Source organism: Staurois parvus, unplaced genomic scaffold (assembly GCF_062004578.1).
Source record: "Staurois parvus isolate SC_StPar_1 unplaced genomic scaffold, SC_StPar_1.0 ptg001418l, whole genome shotgun sequence".
Lineage (NCBI taxonomy): Eukaryota > Metazoa > Chordata > Amphibia > Anura > Ranidae > Staurois > Staurois parvus.
The window spans coordinates 2,607,570-2,628,490 of record NW_028319214.1 but is presented as its reverse complement, the minus strand read 5'-3'; the positions used below and the strand labels follow the sequence as shown (position 1 = coordinate 2,628,490).

General features: G+C 50.5%; 1 protein-coding gene across 1 annotated transcript in view; it reads left to right on the top strand.

Annotated features, from left to right (window-relative positions):
• The window catches only part of LRRC43 (leucine rich repeat containing 43), a 65,936-nt gene extending 45,254 nt beyond the window's left edge, over positions 1–20,682 (top strand). The window contains exons 11-12 of the mRNA XM_089661969.1: positions 15,869–15,956; positions 20,406–20,682. Of these exons, the coding sequence (XP_089518095.1) occupies positions 15,869–15,956; positions 20,406–20,509 (192 nt within the window). The 3' untranslated portion in view covers positions 20,510–20,682. The remainder of the gene's footprint in view (positions 1–15,868; positions 15,957–20,405) is intronic.
• The last annotated feature ends 239 nt before the right edge of the window (positions 20,683–20,921 follow it).

Genomic DNA, 20,921 nt, shown 5'->3' with positions numbered 1-20,921 from the left:
GCGAACAAGTACTGGCGAGGAGAGTGGCTCGGTAGCCGGTCTAGAGACAGGTCTGTCTCCTGACCCAGACGCAGCCGAGGGGGCTAGTAGTGAGGCGGAGACCCTACTTGATGATGAGGAGGTTGATCGCACTTGGCAGCCTCGTCGTCATCAGGCAATTTCTTCCGCATCATCAGGAGAAGAGGGTGGCAGCTTGGCAGCGAGCAAAACAGTCGGTGGGTTGCCCAGGAGACAGCAGCAGGGTCGCATCAGTGTCAGTGGAGCCAAACGTCCACGGAGTAGAGCACCAGCTCCACTGCAGCCTACCACCACGGCCAGTAGTGGTGCCGGTGCGCACGGAGGAAGTAGCAGTCAGCCAGTGAAGAGTAGCGGGGGCAAAGTTTCCTACTCGGTGGTGTGGCAATTTTTCCTCAAGCCGCCCGAGGAAGTAAACGTAGCCGTATGTCGACTATGTGGCCAGAAATGCAAGCGTGGCCAGGGGGCCCATGTTGGGACTACAGCGTTGCGTCAGCATATGCAGCGTCACCATTCGGTGGCCTGGGAAAACCGTAATAAACATACGGCGGTTCTGCCTGCCCCAGCCCCCGCTCTATCACCCGCTCCGTTACTTGCTCCGTCACCCGACGTCGTCAATCGCCCTCTATCAGCCAGTCAAGGCTCCAACACCTCTGCTGAGGGGAGTTGTCGCTCATTGGCATCTTCCGCTCGTTCAGATGCTCCTTCTCCTGCTACTCCTCTTCTCGGATTCCGTCAACAGTCTTTCTTGGAATCCGTATCCAAGAGACAACAGTTTGCGAGCACGCACCCGACGGTGCAAAAGCTGAACGTCCTCCTGTCCAAGTTGCTGGTGCTGCAGTCCCTCCCTTTCCAACTGGTGGACTCAGCACCTTTCCGAGAAATGATGGCTTGTGCCGCGCCGCGGTGGAGAGTGCCAAGCCGTCATTTCTTTGCCCAAAAGGCAGTGCCAGCCCTGCATTCACATGTAGAAGAGATGGTGGGCCAGTCTTTGAGCATGTCGGTCTCTGCCAAAGTGCACGGCAGCGCCGACGTGTGGAGCTGTAACTACGGTCAGGGACAGTACATGTCATTTACGGCCCACTGGGTGAACGTGGTGCCGGCACAGCCGCACCAGCAACTTGGACAGGTCACGACGCTTTTGCCTCCACGTTTGCACGTCCTTGGTCCAGCAAGCATGTCCGCCTCTACCACCTCTTTTTCCGCCGTGTCCTCAGCCGCCACCCCCGTGCCAAGTCCCATTACCCGACCGGCATATCACATGTGCAGGGCGCAACGGTGTCACGCTGTGCTGCACCTGGTATGCCTTGGCGAACGTAGTCACACAGGGGAGGAACTGCTGAGTGTAATGAACAGAGAAATCGACAGATGGCTGTCTCCGCGCAAACTAAAAATCGGAACCATGTTGACTGACAACGGAAAGAACATGGTGTCTGCTCTGCGTCAAGGAAGGTTGTGCCATGCGCCATGCATGGCTCACGTGTTCAATCTGGTTGTCAAGCGGTTCCTAAAATCCACCATCCCACTGCAAGACATCCTTAAAATGTCACGTAAACTGTGCATGCATTTCAGCCATTCCTACACCGCAAAGAACACCCTCATTGAGCTGCAGCGGCAGAACGGAATTCCACAGCATCGCCTGATCTGCGACGTTGCAACAAGGTGGAATTCAACCCTACACATGTTAGACCGCCTTTACGAGCAGCGAAAGGCCATCACCGATTTCCTGATGTTACAAGCGGATAAAGGTACTCCCCTGTGTAACTTAGATGTCAGCCATTGGCAGCTCATGCGTGACACCTGCCGCTTGCTCAGGCCCTTTGAGGAGGCCACGCTATTCGTGAGTCGGCAGGACTATGGGATGAACGACGTCATTCCTCTGTTGCACGTCCTGGAACAAATGCTGTTAACAATGGCTGGTCAGGGTGCGGTAGACGTGGCGCACAGATCTCAACGCCACATGACCCCTGTGGGGGCAGGACAGGAAGAAGAGGAGGAGGTAGAGGAGGACATTTGTGCTCAGGAATTATTGAGTGAAATGGGTGGTTTTTCCACTCAGCGGACAGGAGTGGAGGAGCAGGAGCATCTGGTAGAGGAGGAGGAGGAGGAGGAGACAGAGGACCCAGACGCACCGTGGCAGTATGCTGTGGAGATGGAGGCAGGGAGTCCCTCGCATTCCTTGGCACAAATGGCCCATAGCATGCTCGGTTGCTTGCGTAGCGACAGCCGAATAATAACCATCAGACAGAGGGATGACTTTTGGCTGTCCACCTTGTTGGACCCTCGCTACCGGTCCAAAATGGTGGCCTTTTTCACACCTGCTGAGAGGGAGGCCAAAATTACGTACTATAAAAACCACCTATGTAGTCAGTTGGTCTCTGCCTTTGTGCGCCAACGTCCATCCTCAGACACTGTGGGCCCTGTGCGCTCGCGTTCCGCTGGCATGGCAGCAGGGGAGGGGTGGGGTGGTAGGAGCAGTGGCAGCTCCACCAGCAGCGGCTGCCTCAGTCTGCAGTCGATGATGAGTAGCTTTCTTCACCAGCGCAGTGAGGAAACTACTAACCAGCCGCAGCAGCAGCAGCAGCATCAGGTGGACCTGGAGCAGGAGCTCAAACAACAGGCTTGGGCCTACTTGGACAGCACCCTGCCAACCGAGGTAGACAATCCCCTTGACTACTGGGCAACGAAACTTGACCTTTGGCCCCAACTAGCTGAATTTGCCCTTGAAAGGCTGTCATGCCCGGCCAGTAGCGTGGCATCGGAGCGCGTGTTTAGTGCGGCAGGAGGTATTGTAACTCCGCGGAGGACACGACTGTCCACCCAAAGTGTGGAGAGACTCACGTTTGTGAAAATGAATCAGGCGTGGATTAGTCTGGATTTCAAACCACCAGTTCCTGACACAACTGACTAAATCCGCCATGAATCATGCCTCAAACATGTGCCACTTTCAGGTCTCCTCACACTGCTGGTGTGTTTAATTTTTTGACATAGGGTGCTGGCAGATTACGGGCCTCCTATAGCTGCTGCCAGGCCCCTAATCTGCCATAGGCCCCTATATACCGCCTCCTCATGCTGCTGCTAGGTCCAGAGTCTCTCATGGGTCCCTGTACGGCCTCCCATTGCTGCTGTCTCCATCGCCACACTCTGCTGCCATGTGCCACTTTCAGGTCTCTTCACACTGCTGGTGTGTTAAATTTTTTGACATAGGGTGCAGGCAGATTACGGGCCTCACATAGCTGCTGCCAGGCCCCTAATCTGCCATGGGCCCCTATATACCGCCTCCTCATGCTGCTGCCAAGTCCAGAGTCTGTCATGGTCCCTGTACGGCCTCCCATTGCTGCTGTCTCCATCGCCACACTCTGCTGCCATGTGCCACTTTCAGGTCTCTTCACACTGCTGGTGTGTTTAATTTTTTGACATAGGGTGCAGGCAGATTACGGGCCTCACATAGCTGCTGCCAGGCCCCTAATCTGCCATGGGCCCCTATATACCGCCTCCTCATGCTGCTGCCAAGTCTAGAGTCTGTCATGGGTCCCTGTACGGCCTCCCATTGCTGCTGTCTCCATCGCCACACTCTGCTGCCATGTGCCACTTTCAGGTCTCTTCACACTGCTGGTGTGTTAAATTTTTTGACATAGGGTGCAGGCAGATTACGGGCCTCACATAGCTGCTGCCAGGCCCCTAATCTGCCATGGGCCCCTATATACCGCCTCCTCATGCTGCTGCCAAGTCCAGAGTCTGTCATGGTCCCTGTACGGCCTCCCATTGCTGCTGTCTCCATCGCCACACTCTGCTGCCATGTGCCACTTTCAGGTCTCTTCACACTGCTGGTGTGTTAAATTTTTTGACATAGGGTGCAGGCAGATTACGGGCCTCACATAGCTGCTGCCAGGCCCCTAATCTGCCATGGGCCCCTATATACCGCCTCCTCATGCTGCTGCCAAGTCTAGAGTCTGTCATGGGTCCCTGTACGGCCTCCCATTGCTGCTGTCTCCATCGCCACACTCTGCTGCCATGTGCCACTTTCAGGTCTCTTCACACTGCTGGTGTGTTAAATTTTTTGACATAGGGTGCAGGCAGCTTACGGGCCTCACATAGCTGCTGCCAGGCCCCTAATCTGCCATGGGCCCCTATATACCGCCTCCTCATGCTGCTGCCAAGTCCAGAGTCTGTCATGGTCCCTGTACGGCCTCCCATTGCTGCTGTCTCCATCGCCACACTCTGCTGCCATGTGCCACTTTCAGGTCTCTTCACACTGCTGGTGTGTTTAATTTTTTGACATAGGGTGCTGGCAGATTACGGGCCTCCTATAGCTGCTGCCAGGCCCCTAATCTGCCATAGGCCCCTATATACCGCCTCCTCATGCTGCTGCTAGGTCCAGAGTCTCTCATGGGTCCCTGTACGGCCTCCCATTGCTGCTGTCTCCATCGCCACACTCTGCTGCCATGTGCCACTTTCAGGTCTCTTCACACTGCTGGTGTGTTAAATTTTTTGACATAGGGTGCAGGCAGATTACGGGCCTCACATAGCTGCTGCCAGGCCCCTAATCTGCCATGGGCCCCTATATACCGCCTCCTCATGCTGCTGCCAAGTCCAGAGTCTGTCATGGTCCCTGTACGGCCTCCCATTGCTGCTGTCTCCATCGCCACACTCTGCTGCCATGTGCCACTTTCAGGTCTCTTCACACTGCTGGTGTGTTTAATTTTTTGACATAGGGTGCAGGCAGATTACGGGCCTCACATAGCTGCTGCCAGGCCCCTAATCTGCCATGGGCCCCTATATACCGCCTCCTCATGCTGCTGCCAAGTCCAGAGTCTGTCATGGTCCCTGTACGGCCTCCCATTGCTGCTGTCTCCATCGCCACACTCTGCTGCCATGTGCCACTTTCAGGTCTCTTCACACTGCTGGTGTGTTAAATTTTTTGACATAGGGTGCAGGCAGATTACGGGCCTCACATAGCTGCTGCCAGGCCCCTAATCTGCCATGGGCCCCTATATACCGCCTCCTCATGCTGCTGCCAAGTCTAGAGTCTCTCATGGGTCCCTGTACGGCCTCCCATTGCTGCTGTCTCCATCGCCACACTCTGCCATGTGCCACTTTCAGGTCTCTTCACACTGCTGGTGTGTTAAATTTTTTGACATAGGGTGCAGGCAGATTACGGGCCTCACATAGCTGCTGCCAGGCCCCTAATCTGCCATGGGCCCCTATATACCGCCTCCTCATGCTGCTGCCAAGTCCAGAGTCTGTCATGGTCCCTGTACGGCCTCCCATTGCTGCTGTCTCCATCGCCACACTCTGCTGCCATGTGCCACTTTCAGGTCTCTTCACACTGCTGGTGTGTTTAATTTTTTGACATAGGGTGCAGGCAGATTACGGGCCTCACATAGCTGCTGCCAGGCCCCTAATCTGCCATGGGCCCCTATATACCGCCTCCTCATGCTGCTGCCAAGTCTAGAGTCTCTCATGGGTCCCTGTACGGCCTCCCATTGCTGCTGTCTCCATCGCCACACTCTGCCATGTGCCACTTTCAGGTCTCTTCACACTGCTGGTGTGTTAAATTTTTTGACATAGGGTGCAGGCAGATTACGGGCCTCACATAGCTGCTGCCAGGCCCCTAATCTGCCATGGGCCCCTATATACCGCCTCCTCATGCTGCTGCCAAGTCCAGAGTCTGTCATGGTCCCTGTACGGCCTCCCATTGCTGCTGTCTCCATCGCCACACTCTGCTGCCATGTGCCACTTTCAGGTCTCTTCACACTGCTGGTGTGTTTAATTTTTTGACATAGGGTGCAGGCAGATTACGGGCCTCACATAGCTGCTGCCAGGCCCCTAATCTGCCATGGGCCCCTATATACCGCCTCCTCATGCTGCTGCCAAGTCTAGAGTCTGTCATGGGTCCCTGTACGGCCTCCCATTGCTGCTGTCTCCATCGCCACACTCTGCTGCCATGTGCCACTTTCAGGTCTCTTCACACTGCTGGTGTGTTAAATTTTTTGACATAGGGTGCAGGCAGATTACGGGCCTCACATAGCTGCTGCCAGGCCCCTAATCTGCCATGGGCCCCTATATACCGCCTCCTCATGCTGCTGCCAAGTCTAGAGTCTGTCATGGGTCCCTGTACGGCCTCCCATTGCTGCTGTCTCCATCGCCACACTCTGCTGCCATGTGCCACTTTCAGGTCTCTTCACACTGCTGGTGTGTTAAATTTTTTGACATAGGGTGCAGGCAGATTACGGGCCTCACATAGCTGCTGCCAGGCCCCTAATCTGCCATGGGCCCCTATATACCGCCTCCTCATGCTGCTGCCAAGTCCAGAGTCTGTCATGGTCCCTGTACGGCCTCCCATTGCTGCTGTCTCCATCGCCACACTCTGCTGCCATGTGCCACTTTCAGGTCTCTTCACACTGCTGGTGTGTTTAATTTTTTGACATAGGGTGCAGGCAGATTACGGGCCTCACATAGCTGCTGCCAGGCCCCTAATCTGCCATGGGCCCCTATATACCGCCTCCTCATGCTGCTGCCAAGTCTAGAGTCTGTCATGGGTCCCTGTACGGCCTCCCATTGCTGCTGTCTCCATCGCCACACTCTGCTGCCATGTGCCACTTTCAGGTCTCTTCACACTGCTGGTGTGTTAAATTTTTTGACATAGGGTGCAGGCAGATTACGGGCCTCACATAGCTGCTGCCAGGCCCCTAATCTGCCATGGGCCCCTATATACCGCCTCCTCATGCTGCTGCCAAGTCTAGAGTCTGTCATGGGTCCCTGTACGGCCTCCCATTGCTGCTGTCTCCATCGCCACACTCTGCTGCCATGTGCCACTTTCAGGTCTCTTCACACTGCTGGTGTGTTAAATTTTTTGACATAGGGTGCAGGCAGATTACGGGCCTCACATAGCTGCTGCCAGGCCCCTAATCTGCCATGGGCCCCTATATACCGCCTCCTCATGCTGCTGCCAAGTCCAGAGTCTGTCATGGTCCCTGTACGGCCTCCCATTGCTGCTGTCTCCATCGCCACACTCTGCTGCCATGTGCCACTTTCAGGTCTCTTCACACTGCTGGTGTGTTAAATTTTTTGACATAGGGTGCAGGCAGATTACGGGCCTCACATAGCTGCTGCCAGGCCCCTAATCTGCCATGGGCCCCTATATACCGCCTCCTCATGCTGCTGCCAAGTCTAGAGTCTGTCATGGGTCCCTGAACGGCCTCCCATTGCTGCTGTCTCCATCGCCACACTCTGCTGCCATGTGCCACTTTCAGGTCTCTTCACACTGCTGGTGTGTTAAATTTTTTGACATAGGGTGCAGGCAGATTACGGGCCTCACATAGCTGCTGCCAGGCCCCTAATCTGCCATGGGCCCCTATATACCGCCTCCTCATGCTGCTGCCAAGTCTAGAGTCTCTCATGGGTCCCTGTACGGCCTCCCATTGCTGCTGTCTCCATCGCCACACTCTGCTGCCATGTGCCACTTTCAGGTCTCTTCACACTGCTGGTGTGTTAAATTTTTTGACATAGGGTGCAGGCAGATTACGGGCCTCACATAGCTGCTGCCAGGCCCCTAATCTGCCATAGGCCCCTATATACCGCCTCCTCATGCTGCTGCCAGGTCCAGAGTCTCTCATGGGTCCCTGTACGGCCTCCCATTGCTGCTTTCTCCATCGCCACACTCTGCCATGTGCCACTTTCAGGTCTCCTCACACACTGCTGGTGTGTTGAATTTTTTGACATAGGGTGCTGGCAGATTACGGGCCTCCCATAGCTGCTGCCAGGCCCCTAATCTGCCATGGGCCCCTATATACCGCCTCCTCATGCTGCTGCCAAGTCCAGAGTCTGTCATGGGTCCCTGTACGGCCTCCCATTGCTGCTGTCTCCATCGCCACACTCTGCCATGTGCCACTTTCAGGTCTCCTCACACACTGCTGGTGTGTAGAATTTTTTGACATAGGGTGCTGGCAGATTACGGGCCTCCCATAGCTGCTGCCAGGCCCCTAATCTGCCATGGGCCCCTATATACCGCCTCCTCATGCTGCTGCCAAGTCCAGAGTCTGTCATGGGTCCCTGTACGGCCTCCCATTGCTGCTGTCTCCATCGCCACACTCTGCCATGTGCCACTTTCAGGTCTCCTCACACTGCTGGTGTGTTGAATTTTTTGACATAGGGTGCTGGCAGATTACGGGCCTCCTATAGCTGCTGCCAGGCCCCTAATCTGCCATGGGCCCCTATATACCGCCTCCTCATGCTGTGACGTTGCAACAAGGTGGAATTCAACCCTACATATGTTAGACCGCCTTTACGAACAGCAAAAGGCCATCACAGATTTCCTGAGGTTAAAAGCAGATAAAGGTACTCCCTGTGTAACTTAGATGTCAGCCATTGGCAGCTCATGCGTGACACCTGCGCTTGCTCAGGCCCTTTGAGGAGGCCACGCTATTCGTGAGTCGGCAGGACTATGGGATGAACGACGTCATTCCTCTGTTGCACGTCCTGGAACAAATGCTGTTAACAATGGCTGGTCAGGGTGCGGTAGACGTGGCGCACAGATCTCAACGCCACATGGCCCCTGTGGGGGCAGGACTGGAAGAAGAGGAGGAGGTAGAGGAGGACATTGGTGCTCAGGAATTATTGAGTGAAATGGGTGGTTTTTCCACTCAGCGGACAGGAGTGGAGGAGCAGGAGCATCTGGTAGAGGAGGAGGAAGAGGAGACAGAGGACCTAGACGCACCGTGGCAGTATGCTGTGGAGATGGAGGCAGGGAGTCCCTCGCATTCCTTGGCACAAATGGCCCATAGCATGCTCGGTTGCTTGCGTAGCGACAGCCGAATAATAACCATCAGACAGAGGGATGACTTTTGGCTGTCCACCTTGTTGGACCCTCGCTACCGTTCAAAAATGGTGGCCTTTTTCACACCTGCTGAGAGGGAGGCCAAAATAACGTACTATAAAAAACACCTATGTAGTCAGCTGGTCTCTGCCTGTCTGCGCCAACGTCCATCCTCAGACACTGTGGGCCCTGTGCGCTCGTGTTCCGCTGCCATGGCAGCAGGGGAGGGGTGGGGTGGTAGGAGCAGTGGCAGCTCCACCAGCAGCGGCTGCCTCAGTCTGCAGTCGATGATGAGTAGCTTTCTTCACCAGCGCAGTGAGGAAACTACTAACCAGCCGCAGCAGCAGCAGCAGCATCAGGTGGACCTGGAGCAGGACCTCAAACAACAGGCTTAGGCCTACTTGGACAGCACCCTGCCAACCGAGGTAGACAATCCCCTTGACTACTGGGCAACGAAACTTGACCTTTGGCCCCAACTAGCTGAATTTGCCCTTGAAAGGCTGTCATGCCCGGCCAGTAGCGTGGCATCGGAGCGCGTGTTTAGTGCGGCAGGAGGTATTGCAACTCCGCGGAGGACACGACTGTCCACCCAAAGTGTGGAGAGACTCACGTTTGTGAAAATGAATCAGGCGTGGATTAGTCTGGATTTCAAACCACCAGTTCCTGACACAACTGACTAAATCCGCCATGAATCATGCCCCAAACATGTGCCACTTTCAGGTCTCCTCACACTGCTGGTGTGTTCCATTTTTTGTCATAGGGTGCTGGCAGATTACGGGCCTCCCATAGCTGCTGCCAGGCCCCTAATCTGCCATGGGCCCCTATACCGCCTCCTCATGCTGCTGCCAAGTCCAGAGTCTCTCATGGGTCCCTGTACGGCCTCCCATTGCTGCTGCCTCCATCGCCACACTCTGCCATGTGCCACTTTCAGGTCTCCTCACACTGCTGGTGTGTTCCATTTTTTGTCATAGGGTGCTGGCAGATTACGGGCCTCCCATAGCTGCTGCCAGGCCCCTAATCTGCCATGGGCCCCTATACCGCCTCCTCATGCTGCTGCCAGGTCCAGAGTCTCTCATGGGTCCCTGTACGGCCTCCCATTGCTGCTGTCTCCATCGCCACACTCTGCCATGTGCCACTTTCAGGTCTCCTCACACTGCTGGTGGGTTCCATTTTTTGTCATAGGGTGCTGGCAGATTACGGGCCTCCCATAGCTGCTGCCAGGCCCGTAATCTGCCATGGGCCCCCGTACCGACTCCTCATGCTGCTGCCAGGCCCGTAATCTGTCATGGGCCCCTGTTGTCGCTTGTTGGCATATTCCGCTCGTTCAGATGCTCCTTCTCCTGCTACTCCTCTTCACGGATTCCGTCAGCAGTCTTTCTTGGAATCCGTTTCCAAGAGACAACAGTTTGCGAGCACGCACCCGACGGTGCAGAAGCTGAACGTCCTCCTGTCCAAGTTGCTGCTGCCAGGCTCGTAATCTGTCATGCGCCCCTGTACCGCCTCCTCATGCTGCTGCCAGGTCCAGAGTGTGTCATGGGCCCCCGTACCGACTCCTCATGCTGCTGCCAGGCCCGTAATCTGTCATGGGCCCCTGTACCGCCTCCCCATGCTGCTGCCAGGTCCAGAGTGTGTCATGGGTCCCTGTACGGCCTCCCATTGCTGCTGCCAGGCCCGTAATCTGCCATGGGCCCCTGTACCGACTCCTCATGCTGCTGCCAGGCCCGTAATCTGTCATGGGCCCCTGTACCGCCTCCTCATGCTGCTGCCAGGTCCAGAGTGTGTCATGGGTCCCTGTACGGCCTCCCATTGCTGCTGTCTCTATCGCCACACTCTGCCATGTGCCACTTTCAGGTCTCCTCACACTGCTGGTGGTTTCCATTTTTGTCATAGGGTGCTGTATGGCCTCCCATTGCTGCTGCCTCCACCGCCACACTGTGGCTCCACACTCTGGTTTTGGCCCCGTGACTGCCCAAATGAGTGAAGTGTGCGGTGATTCTAAGATCGACGGCACTCATCTGCATGTCATACTGACTGACAGTATTATTTCTCTTCCCCAGCAGACTCCAAGGGCATTTAAATTAAAGGTACAGTGTTCTGCACTAATATTAAGTCTCTCTGAAGCCTAGAAACACCCTTTTTTAAGTTAAATTCACAGCGAATTTATTCGACTCGAATCGAATATTGTCCACGAATTCGCCGAATCAGTCGAATCGAATTTTTCATTTCTTCGCTCATCTCTAATTTCGGCTATAGTGCAGAGGGCAATTGGTTAAGCAAAGCTTGAGAAAGGTGGATAGGGTGGTAAATGTATAAACTATGCTTATCATTAGCATCCACAGCAGCTTAACCTAATGTTAAATATAATACATCAGTCTCTTTGGCAGTATGTAGACCAGGGGTGGGCAAATAATATTCCCAAGGGGCCACTTGAGAAACTGGGACTGTTGTGGAGGGCTCAATAATAATTTTGAACCTGGAAAGGTCTGTAAGTACATGTAGAAAACGGATTGAAAACAAACACCTGGTGCTTAGAATTAGAGATGAGCGAATCGAACATGGCGAAGTGGAATTCGTTTCGAAGATCAGGAAAAATTCGATTTGCGCCGAATCCGAAAATTAGCAAACTTTGGATGCACGAATCGAATTTTCCCAAAAATGGCGGCGACATGTGTGGCGACGGAGCGGGGATCTCTGGGAAGGCGCGCAGACAAGGCGCGCTGACCCATAATGCATTCATTCATGACGTGATCGCATTAGCCAATCAGCAGCCAGCCAGCCAGCACTGTGTAATGGTGGAGCTATAAATTGCGGCCATCTTACAATTCTCCATTAGCCTCCGGTCATTCAAGAGAGACAGACCTGTCTGTATTAGGGACAGAGTTAGGGCCAGAGAGACTTTAGGGCCACAGAATCGTTACTTAGGGACACAGAATCGTTACTCAGGGACACAGAATTGTTACTTAGGGACACAGAATTGTTACTCAGGGACACAGATTCGTTACTCAGGGACAGACACAGAATTGTTACTCAGGGACACAGAACTGTTACTGAGGGACACAGAATTGTTACTCAGGGACACAGAATTGTTACTCAGGGACACAGAATCGTTACTCAGGGACACAGAATTGTTACTCAGGGACACAGAATTGTTACTCAGGGACAGACACAGAATTGTTACTCAGGGACACAGAATTGTTACTCAGGGACACAGAATTGTTACTGAGGGACACAGAATCGTTACTGAGGGACACAGAATCGTTACTCAGGGACACAGAATTGTTACTCAGGGACACAGAATTGTTACTCAGGGACACAGAATCGTTACTGAGGGACACAGAATCGTTACTGAGGGACACAGAATCGTTACTCAGGGACACAGAATTGTTACTCAGGGACACAGAATCGTTACTAAGGGACACAGAATCGTTACTCGGGGACACAGAATCGTTACTCAGGGACACAGAATTGTTACTCAGGGACACAGAATTGTTACTCAGGGACACAGAATCGTTACTCAGGGACACAGAATCGTTACTCAGGGACAGACACAGAATTGTTACTCAGGGACACAGAATTGTTACTCAGGGACACAGAATCGTTACTGAGGGACACAGAATTGTTACTGAGGGACACAGAATTGTTACTCAGGGACACAGAATTGTTACTCAGGGACACAGAATTGTTACTCAGGGACACAGAATTGTTACTCAGGGACAGACACAGAATTGTTACTCAGGGACACAGAATTGTTACTCAGGGACAGACACAGAATTGTTACTCAGGGACACAGAATTGTTACTCAGGGACACAGAATTGTTACTGAGGGACACAGAATCGTTACTCAGGGACACAGAATCGTTACTCAGGGACACAGAATCGTTACTGAGGGACACAGAATCGTTACTGAGGGACACAGAATCGTTACTCAGGGACACAGAATCGTTACTCAGGGACACAGAATCGTTACTCAGGGACACAGAATTGTTACTCAGGGACACAGAATCGTTACTCAGGGACACAGAATCGTTACTGAGGGACACAGAATCGTTACTGAGGGACACAGAATCGTTACTCGGGGACACAGAATCGTTACTCGGGGACACAGAATCGTTACTCGGGGACACAGAATCGTTACTCGGGGACACAGAATTGTTACTCGGGGACACAGAATTGTTACTCAGGGACACAGAATCGTTGAATTAAAGAGTATGTCAGACAACACGCAGAGGAGTGGCAGAGGAGGCAATGTTTCAGGAGCGAGCAGACGTGGCAGCAGAGGAAGGGGTCGAGGCAGCACTAGTCGCAGCCAGAGGCCAGTGCTCCCGGTGTCATCCAGCGATCGTGTCTCCACCGACAACCCTGTCGTCATCGATTGGTTGGCTCGGTCGTCTTCCTCTTCCCAGGTCACCTCTGACACCTACAGCCAACGGTCGGTGGGTACGTCAGACACAACCGTTAGTTGGCATGGCCCGGGAGCAAGCCCACTGAAATCACGTGTCCTCTACCTGCCCCTGTCCTTTGGTGTTCCCTCACCAAGCGAAGTATCGCATGCTGTGGGCTCAGCCCCACTGTACAGTGAGGAAGAGCTAACAGAGGGCGGTCAGGAACGGGGGGAGACATCCGCCTCTTCAGCAGCCAGACGAAGAAGTACTGGCGAGGAGAGTGGCTCGGTAGCCGGTCTAGAGACAGGTCTGTCTCCTGACCCACACGCCTCCTCATGCTGCTGCCAGGTCCAGAGTGTGTCATGGGTCCCTGTACGGCCTCCCATTGCTGCTGTCTCCATCGCCACACTCTGCCATGTGCCACTTTCAGGTCTCCTCACACTGCTGGTGGGTTCCATTTTGTCATAGGGTGCTGGCAGATTACGGGCCTCCCATTGCTGCTGCCAGGCCCGTAATCTGCCATGGGCCCCCGTACCGACTCCTCATGCTGCTGCCAGGCCCGTAATCTGTCATGGGCCCCTGTACCGCCTCCTCATGCTGCTGCCAGGTCCAGAGTGTGTCATGGGTCCCTGTACGGCCTCCCATTGCTGCTGTCTCCATCGCCACACTCTGCCATGTGCCACTTTCAGGTCTCCTCACACTGCTAGTGGGTTCCATTTTGTCATAGGGTGCTGGCAGATTACGGGCCTCCCATTGCTGCTGCCAGGCCCGTAATCTGCCATGGGCCCCCGTACCGACTCCTCATGCTGCTGCCAGGCCCGTAATCTGTCATGGGCCCCTGTACCGCCTCCGCATGCTGCTGCCAGGTCCAGAGTGTGTCATGGGTCCCTGTACGGCCTCCCATTGCTGCTGTCTCCATCGCCACACTCTGCCATGTGCCACTTTCAGGTCTCCTCACACTGCTGGTGGGTTCCATTTTGTCATAGGGTGCTGGCAGATTACGGGCCTCCCATTGCTGCTGCCAGGCCCGTAATCTGCCATGGGCCCCCGTACCGACTCCTCATGCTGCTGCCAGGCCCGTAATCTGTCATGGGCCCCTGTACCGCCTCCTCATGCTGCTGCCAGGTCCAGAGTGTGTCATGGGTCCCTGTACGGCCTCCCATTGCTGCTGTCTCCATCGCCACACTCTGCCATGTGCCACTTTCAGGTCTCCTCACACTGCTGGTGGGTTCCATTTTTTCATAGGGTGCTGTATGGCCTCCCATTGCTGCTGCCTCCACTGCCACACTGTGGCTCCACACTCTGGTTTTGGCCCCGTGACTGCCCAAATGAGTGAAGTGTGCGGTGATTCTAAGATCGACGGCACTCATCTGCATGTCATATTGACTGACAGTATTATTTCTCTTCCCCAGCAGACTCCAAGGGCATTTAAATTAAAGGTACAGTGTTCTGCACTAATATAAAGGCTCTCTGAAGCCTAGAAACACCCTTTTTATAAGTTAAATTCGCAGCGAATATATTCGACTCCTCTCTACTTAGAATGATAGGTACAACTGCTCATGTAGTTTCTTTCAGATGGTCAGGGGTGGTAAAAACAGTTTTACTGTGCCCTCTGGCTGCCCACTCCAACTGTAAAATAACAGCCAAATGGGGCTGTTCTCATGCTTTGCTTCATAGCATGGCATGCAGCATATTTAACTTGGGGTGCCGTACCACTTGTCAAATTTGCCTATTGAGTTCATTGAGAAAGTTGAAAGGCTCAGAGAGGCATGCTGACAGTGGAGGCATCAGGGAAAGCCAAAGAGCTGGATGTGGATCATATTATCTTGATATTTTTGGGTCAGGTTTTGCTTTCAAATTGTATATCAGCCTGGAACTCTGTATAATAGTCTCTTTACTGAGTCTTTTATACAAGTCAAGTCCTTTGCCTGAAATACATGGGGCATTTCTTTCTATGTAAGAGTCCTGTAACCATACAGTATTTTCTGGTAAGATCCTTTTGCCCTATTATCCTTTTATTATATGATGTTGTATGACTAGATATTTGCACTAACTCCAGCTAAAACAAATGTTTCTTTTCAGCTTTGTCCAATTAAAGTGATAGTAAAGGCAATTAAAAAAAAAACAACAAACATGTTACATACTTACATGTTCTATGCAATGGTTTTGCACAGAGGAGCCCCAATCCTCCTCTTCTTAGGTCCCCCACCAGTGCTCCTGGCTCATCCCCCCGCTTGATATGGGGGCACCCAAGCAGGCTTGCTCCCATGCAGCTGCTCTTTGTGTCCATTCACAAACAGAGCACCCCCTCTCTCTCTTCATTGGTTCACTGACTATGATTGACAGCAGCTCCCACTGCTGTTTCAGCCTATGAGGAGGAAGAGTCCCCAGAGAGCCAAGACTCTCTTGCATATCGCTGGATCGCAGTGGGGCTCAGGCAAGTATTAGGGCTGGCTGGAAGGACTTCTGCACACAGAAGGTTTTTTTTACCTCTGTTCATAGACTGCATGAAGGTATAAAAACCTTAAGCCTTTACAACCACTTTAAGTTTTGGCTGGATTTTGGGTTTATTATATGCTATGTCTGCTGCTGTAGTGGCTTCTGTTTCTTTAACAACAATACATTTAAATGTTATTATTATATTCTGTTTCAGGCTCCACATGATGGTAAAAAAAACAAAGAACAAAAGCTAAAAAGTGGAATGGAAAGCATAGAAACTCATAAAACACCTCGCTCATCTGGTAATTTTAAATATCTACCATTTTTGTAGGACCATATTCCAAAGAGGAAAAGGAGAAAAATATTTATGATATGCAGTATTCATCACCAACATGTATATAAAACATTAAATTTTGTATTGTCTCAAAAAAAAAAAAAAAAAAAAGAAGGAAAAAGAAGAAGTTTCTGACATTCACATGATGACATTTACAGCTTTATTAGACCATAGAGGAAAGGCCAATTACAGTCTCATAATTACTATATGCCATACATGTCCTGATTTTCATCGAACATGTTTCCTGGAACAAAATCTTCTTTTTCAATCCTACATATTCAGTTCAAACAGTGAAGATGCTCTTATGAGAAAGCAAATGTATAATATAAATTTCCAATACATATTGTTTAATAATTTCATGTATCTATGCCATAGGATACATGGACAAACCTGATGTAAATGATTCTCATTTGTCATTTGAATATATCTAATGCTCTGTGAATGTGACACTTATTAAAAGCAAACTATAGAAGGACATATGATCATGTTCATGATATAAGAGATGGAGATTTACACTCCCCAGTTGCACTTCATTGTCCTTGTAATCATGGATATGCTTTGGTCAAAGCTAAATTGTTTGATATTCCAAAACAGAGGTGTATATCCTGGTAGGTTGTTGCTACAATCAGAATGTAAAAGGATATACATTCTAATGATCCAACGGATCAAATTCAAAATGCTAACACTGACGTACAAAGCTGTCCGTAATACTGCCCCAAACTACATCACCGACCTAATATCCAAATACCACCCAAAACGCACTCTCCACTCCTCACAAGACCTCCTTCTCTCTAGTTCCCTGGTCTCCTCCTCCCATGCCCGCCTCCAGGACTTCTCCAAGGCATCACCCATCCTCTGGAACTCCCTACCCCAATCCATCAGACTATCACCTACTCTCCTCTCCTTTAGGCGCACCCTGAAAACCCACCTCTTTAGGGAAGCCTACCCCACCCCCTGCTAATTGCCGATCTCCTCCACTCTTCCTACCACTCCATCCCCCAAAGCTTTTCCTCCTGTACCACTATCCCCTCCCTCCTAGATTGTAAGGAGCAGGGCCCTCGAACCCCTTGTGTATTGCATTGTATTATTATTGTACTGTCTCATGTATTGTCTCCTATTGTAATGTACAGCGCTGAGCGAACTGTTGGCGCTTTATAAATACTGTATAATAATAATAATATATACAGTAGGTTAAAAACTATAGAATATTTAATACTTAGAATCTTATTCTAATAAGAAACGTATTAGTTTATGCATATATCCTGATATACAGTGTATATAAAAAGTATTTTTTTGTTTTACGTGAAAGCTATAGCGTTTAAAAATGGCGGTATATATACTGGGATTTAATTTTTTTATTTTTAACAGTAATAGCATTTATCAGCGACTTATAGCAGGACTGCAGCGGGCATTCTGACACTGGGGGGAACTTATTTGGTGTCACTGACATCCCCAGTGACACCAATACAATAATCAGTGCTAATAAAAAGCACTGACACAGTACTAATGGCACTGGGCAGGAAGGGGTTAACATGTGGCGTGATCAAGGGGTTAACAGTGTGCTGTGTGCTGTTTTATTAGGGGCTGTGTGTGTGCTTCACTGTAAGCACACTACTTTGTATGGCTGTGCTGTGTTGTTTACAAACAGTTCTCCTCCCCGTCTGAGGTGTTCGGCAATCACCGGGCGTTGGTGATTGACAGCCACGGCCACGAATGGCGGCGCAGGTAGGGCGTGCACGCCCCCTACCCGAAAATGCAAAATCATGTATATATACGTGATTTTGCGCACCCATACCGCCCTGTAGCAGTACTTCTGCTACAGGGCAGACGGGAAGCGGTTACTGCATGCATGTTTATCAACACAGGCTGCAAGCACAGTCACAGGGAGCACCAACCTTCATAAGTCAGTGTGTCAAAAGACATCATCCTGTGTACATTGGGAGCTCTGGAACTGGTGCTATTCTGACCACATGCGTTACCACATCTGCTATTTCATCATGGACAGCAAGTTAGAACAAAGTGCAAATGTAAAATTCTGCATGACACTGGGCAAATCTTCCACAGAGACATTTGACATGATTCGTCAAGTTTACGGCGATGCTGCAGTGAGTTATTCGAGGTGTTTTGAATGGCATGCGTGCTTCAAGACCGTAAGAACTTCACTGGAAGATAAAGAGAGGTCAGAAAGACATTCAACAAGCTCAACCCCTGAAAATTCCCTCTTCCGAAGATGAGGATCCAGCTCAAAGGTCACCGTTTTGACAACATTGCAGAGATCCAGTGATTTGTCTAGTTTCATGTAGAATTTCACATTTGCTCTTTGGTCTCACTTGCTGTCCATGTTGAAAATAGCAGACATGGTAAGGTACACAGAATAGCACCATTTTTACAGCTCCCGGTGTACCCAGAATGATGTTTTTTAGCACACTGACATATGAAGATTGGTGCTCCCTGTGGCTGTGCATGCAGCCTTGTTTTGGTTCTATAGACTTCATTGAAAATGCGTTTTGCCATGTTTTTGATGCATTTTTTATGCATTTTGCATTTTAAATCTGCCGAGGAACAAGAAAAATTAAAAAAAAAAAAAAAAAAAGCAAAACGCATCAAAAACATGGCAAAATGCAAAACGCAATGCAGAAACGGCTCAAACGCAACCTGCATAATGGTGAACCTAGCCTTAGACGGAAGCCAGTTAGCTATCAGTATATGTTTAAAGGGTTGAGGGAAATTGGAGCACCTGGAGGAGCCATGCCACAGAAGGAGGAAATACACTGATGGTGTCCTTGGTAGGAATTAAAATGAGCACAGCAGCAATGCAAAGGTGCTAACCAGTTAGCCACTGCATTGCCTTGCATGCGATCATCCTTATATCCAGCCACTGCATTGCCTTGCATGCGATCACCCTTATATCCAGCCACTGCATTGCCTTGCATGCGATCACCCTTATATCCAGCCACTGCATTGCCTTGCATGCTATCACCCTTATATCCAGCCACTGCATTGCCTTGCATGCGATCACCCTTATATCCAGCCACTGCATTGCCTTGCATGCGATCACCCTTATATCCAGCCACTGCATTGCCTTGCATGCTATCACCCTTATATCCAGCCACTGTATTGCCTTGCATGCGATCACCCTTATATCCAGCCACTGCATTGCCTTGCATGCGATCACCCTTATATCCAGCCACTGCATTGCCTTGCATGCTATCACCCTTATATCCAGCCACTGCATTGCCTTGCATGCTATCACCCTTATATCCAGCCACTACATTGCCTTGCATGCGATCATCCTTATATCCAGCCACTGCATTGCCTTGCATGCGATCACCCTTATATCCAGCCACTGCATTGCCTTGCATGCGATCATCCTTATATCCAGCCACTGCATTGCCTTGCATGCTATCACCCTTATATCCAGCCACTGCATTGCCTTGCATGCGATCATCCTTATATCCAGCCACTGCATTGCCTTGCATGCTATCACCCTTATATCCAGCCACTGTATTGCCTTGCATGCGATCACCCTTATATCCAGCCACTGCATTGCCTTGCATGCTATCACCCTTATATCCAGCCACTGTATTGCCTTGCATGCGATCACCCTTATATCCAGCCACTGTATTGCCTTGCATGCGATCACCCTTATATCCAGCCACTGCATTGCCTTGCATGCGATCACCCTTATATCCAGCCACTGCATTGCCTTGCATGCTATCATCCTTATATCCAGCCACTGCATTGCCTTGCATGCTATCATCCTTACATCCAACTGATAAGAGGCATAGAGGAGCTCAGCTATGAGGAAAGATTAGAGGAACTGAATTTATTCTCTCTTGAGAAGAGGAGATTAAGGGGGGATATGATCAACATGTATAAATACATCAGTGGTTCATATAGTGAACTCGGTGTAGAGTTATTCACCCTGAGGTCATCACAGAGGACAAGGGGGCACTCTTTACGTCTGGAGGAAAAGAAATGTAATCTCCAAACACGGAAAGGTTTCTTCACAGTGAGAGGTGTGAAAATGTGGAATAGACTCCCTCAAGAGTTGGTTCTGGCCAGCTCAGTGGATTGCTTTAAAAAAGTCCTGGATTCTTTCGTAGATGCACAGAATATAACTGGTTACTAACATTTATAGGTAAAGTTGATCCAGGGAATATCCGATTGCCTCTTGGGGGATCAGGAAGGAATTTTTTTCCCAGCAGGAGAAAATTGGATTGTGCTTTGCTGGGTTATTTTGCCTTCCTCTGGATCAACTGTGGGTATAGGATTATAACTTCTTTTTTTTTAATGGTTGAACTGGATGGACTTTTGTCTTTTTTCAGCCAGACTAACTATGTAACATTGATTAGGAGTAAAAAATGTCTCAGAAAAAATCCAGGGAATACTAATATTTAATTGTATTTTTTTTCAGCAAAAGAAAAACATAAAGATTCTACAATAAAATCAACAGAAGATAATCCTCCATCTGCAGCTGTACCTCTGACAGCAGAAATGACTGTCAGTTTCCTGCACTAAGGTTATATATATCATCCAGAAGTACTGTGACTGTGACAATAAGGAGACTATGTCCTGATTGTCCTTTGGTGTCAAACTTGTATTTGAATTGCACTTTCTATTTGGATTGTACAAACATGTGATCTACACATGCCATCGTCTAAGTGCCATAATAAATATTGCTACCGATCTTATACCTTATAGTGAATTGGGCTGTGTAAATATTTGCCTTGAGGTGGAATGCTGAATGATAATTACTGTATGTGATTTCTTTCATGGCAAAATCTAACTGCAATATGCCCTTGTAAATGATTATGTTCTGATTGAAAGCACTGAAGCTATTGGATCCTAACTCCAGCCAAACTTGTTTTAGCTTTGAATGGGATAAGGAAGACTTAGTCCTCATGCACACTGGACACTTTGATAATGCTGG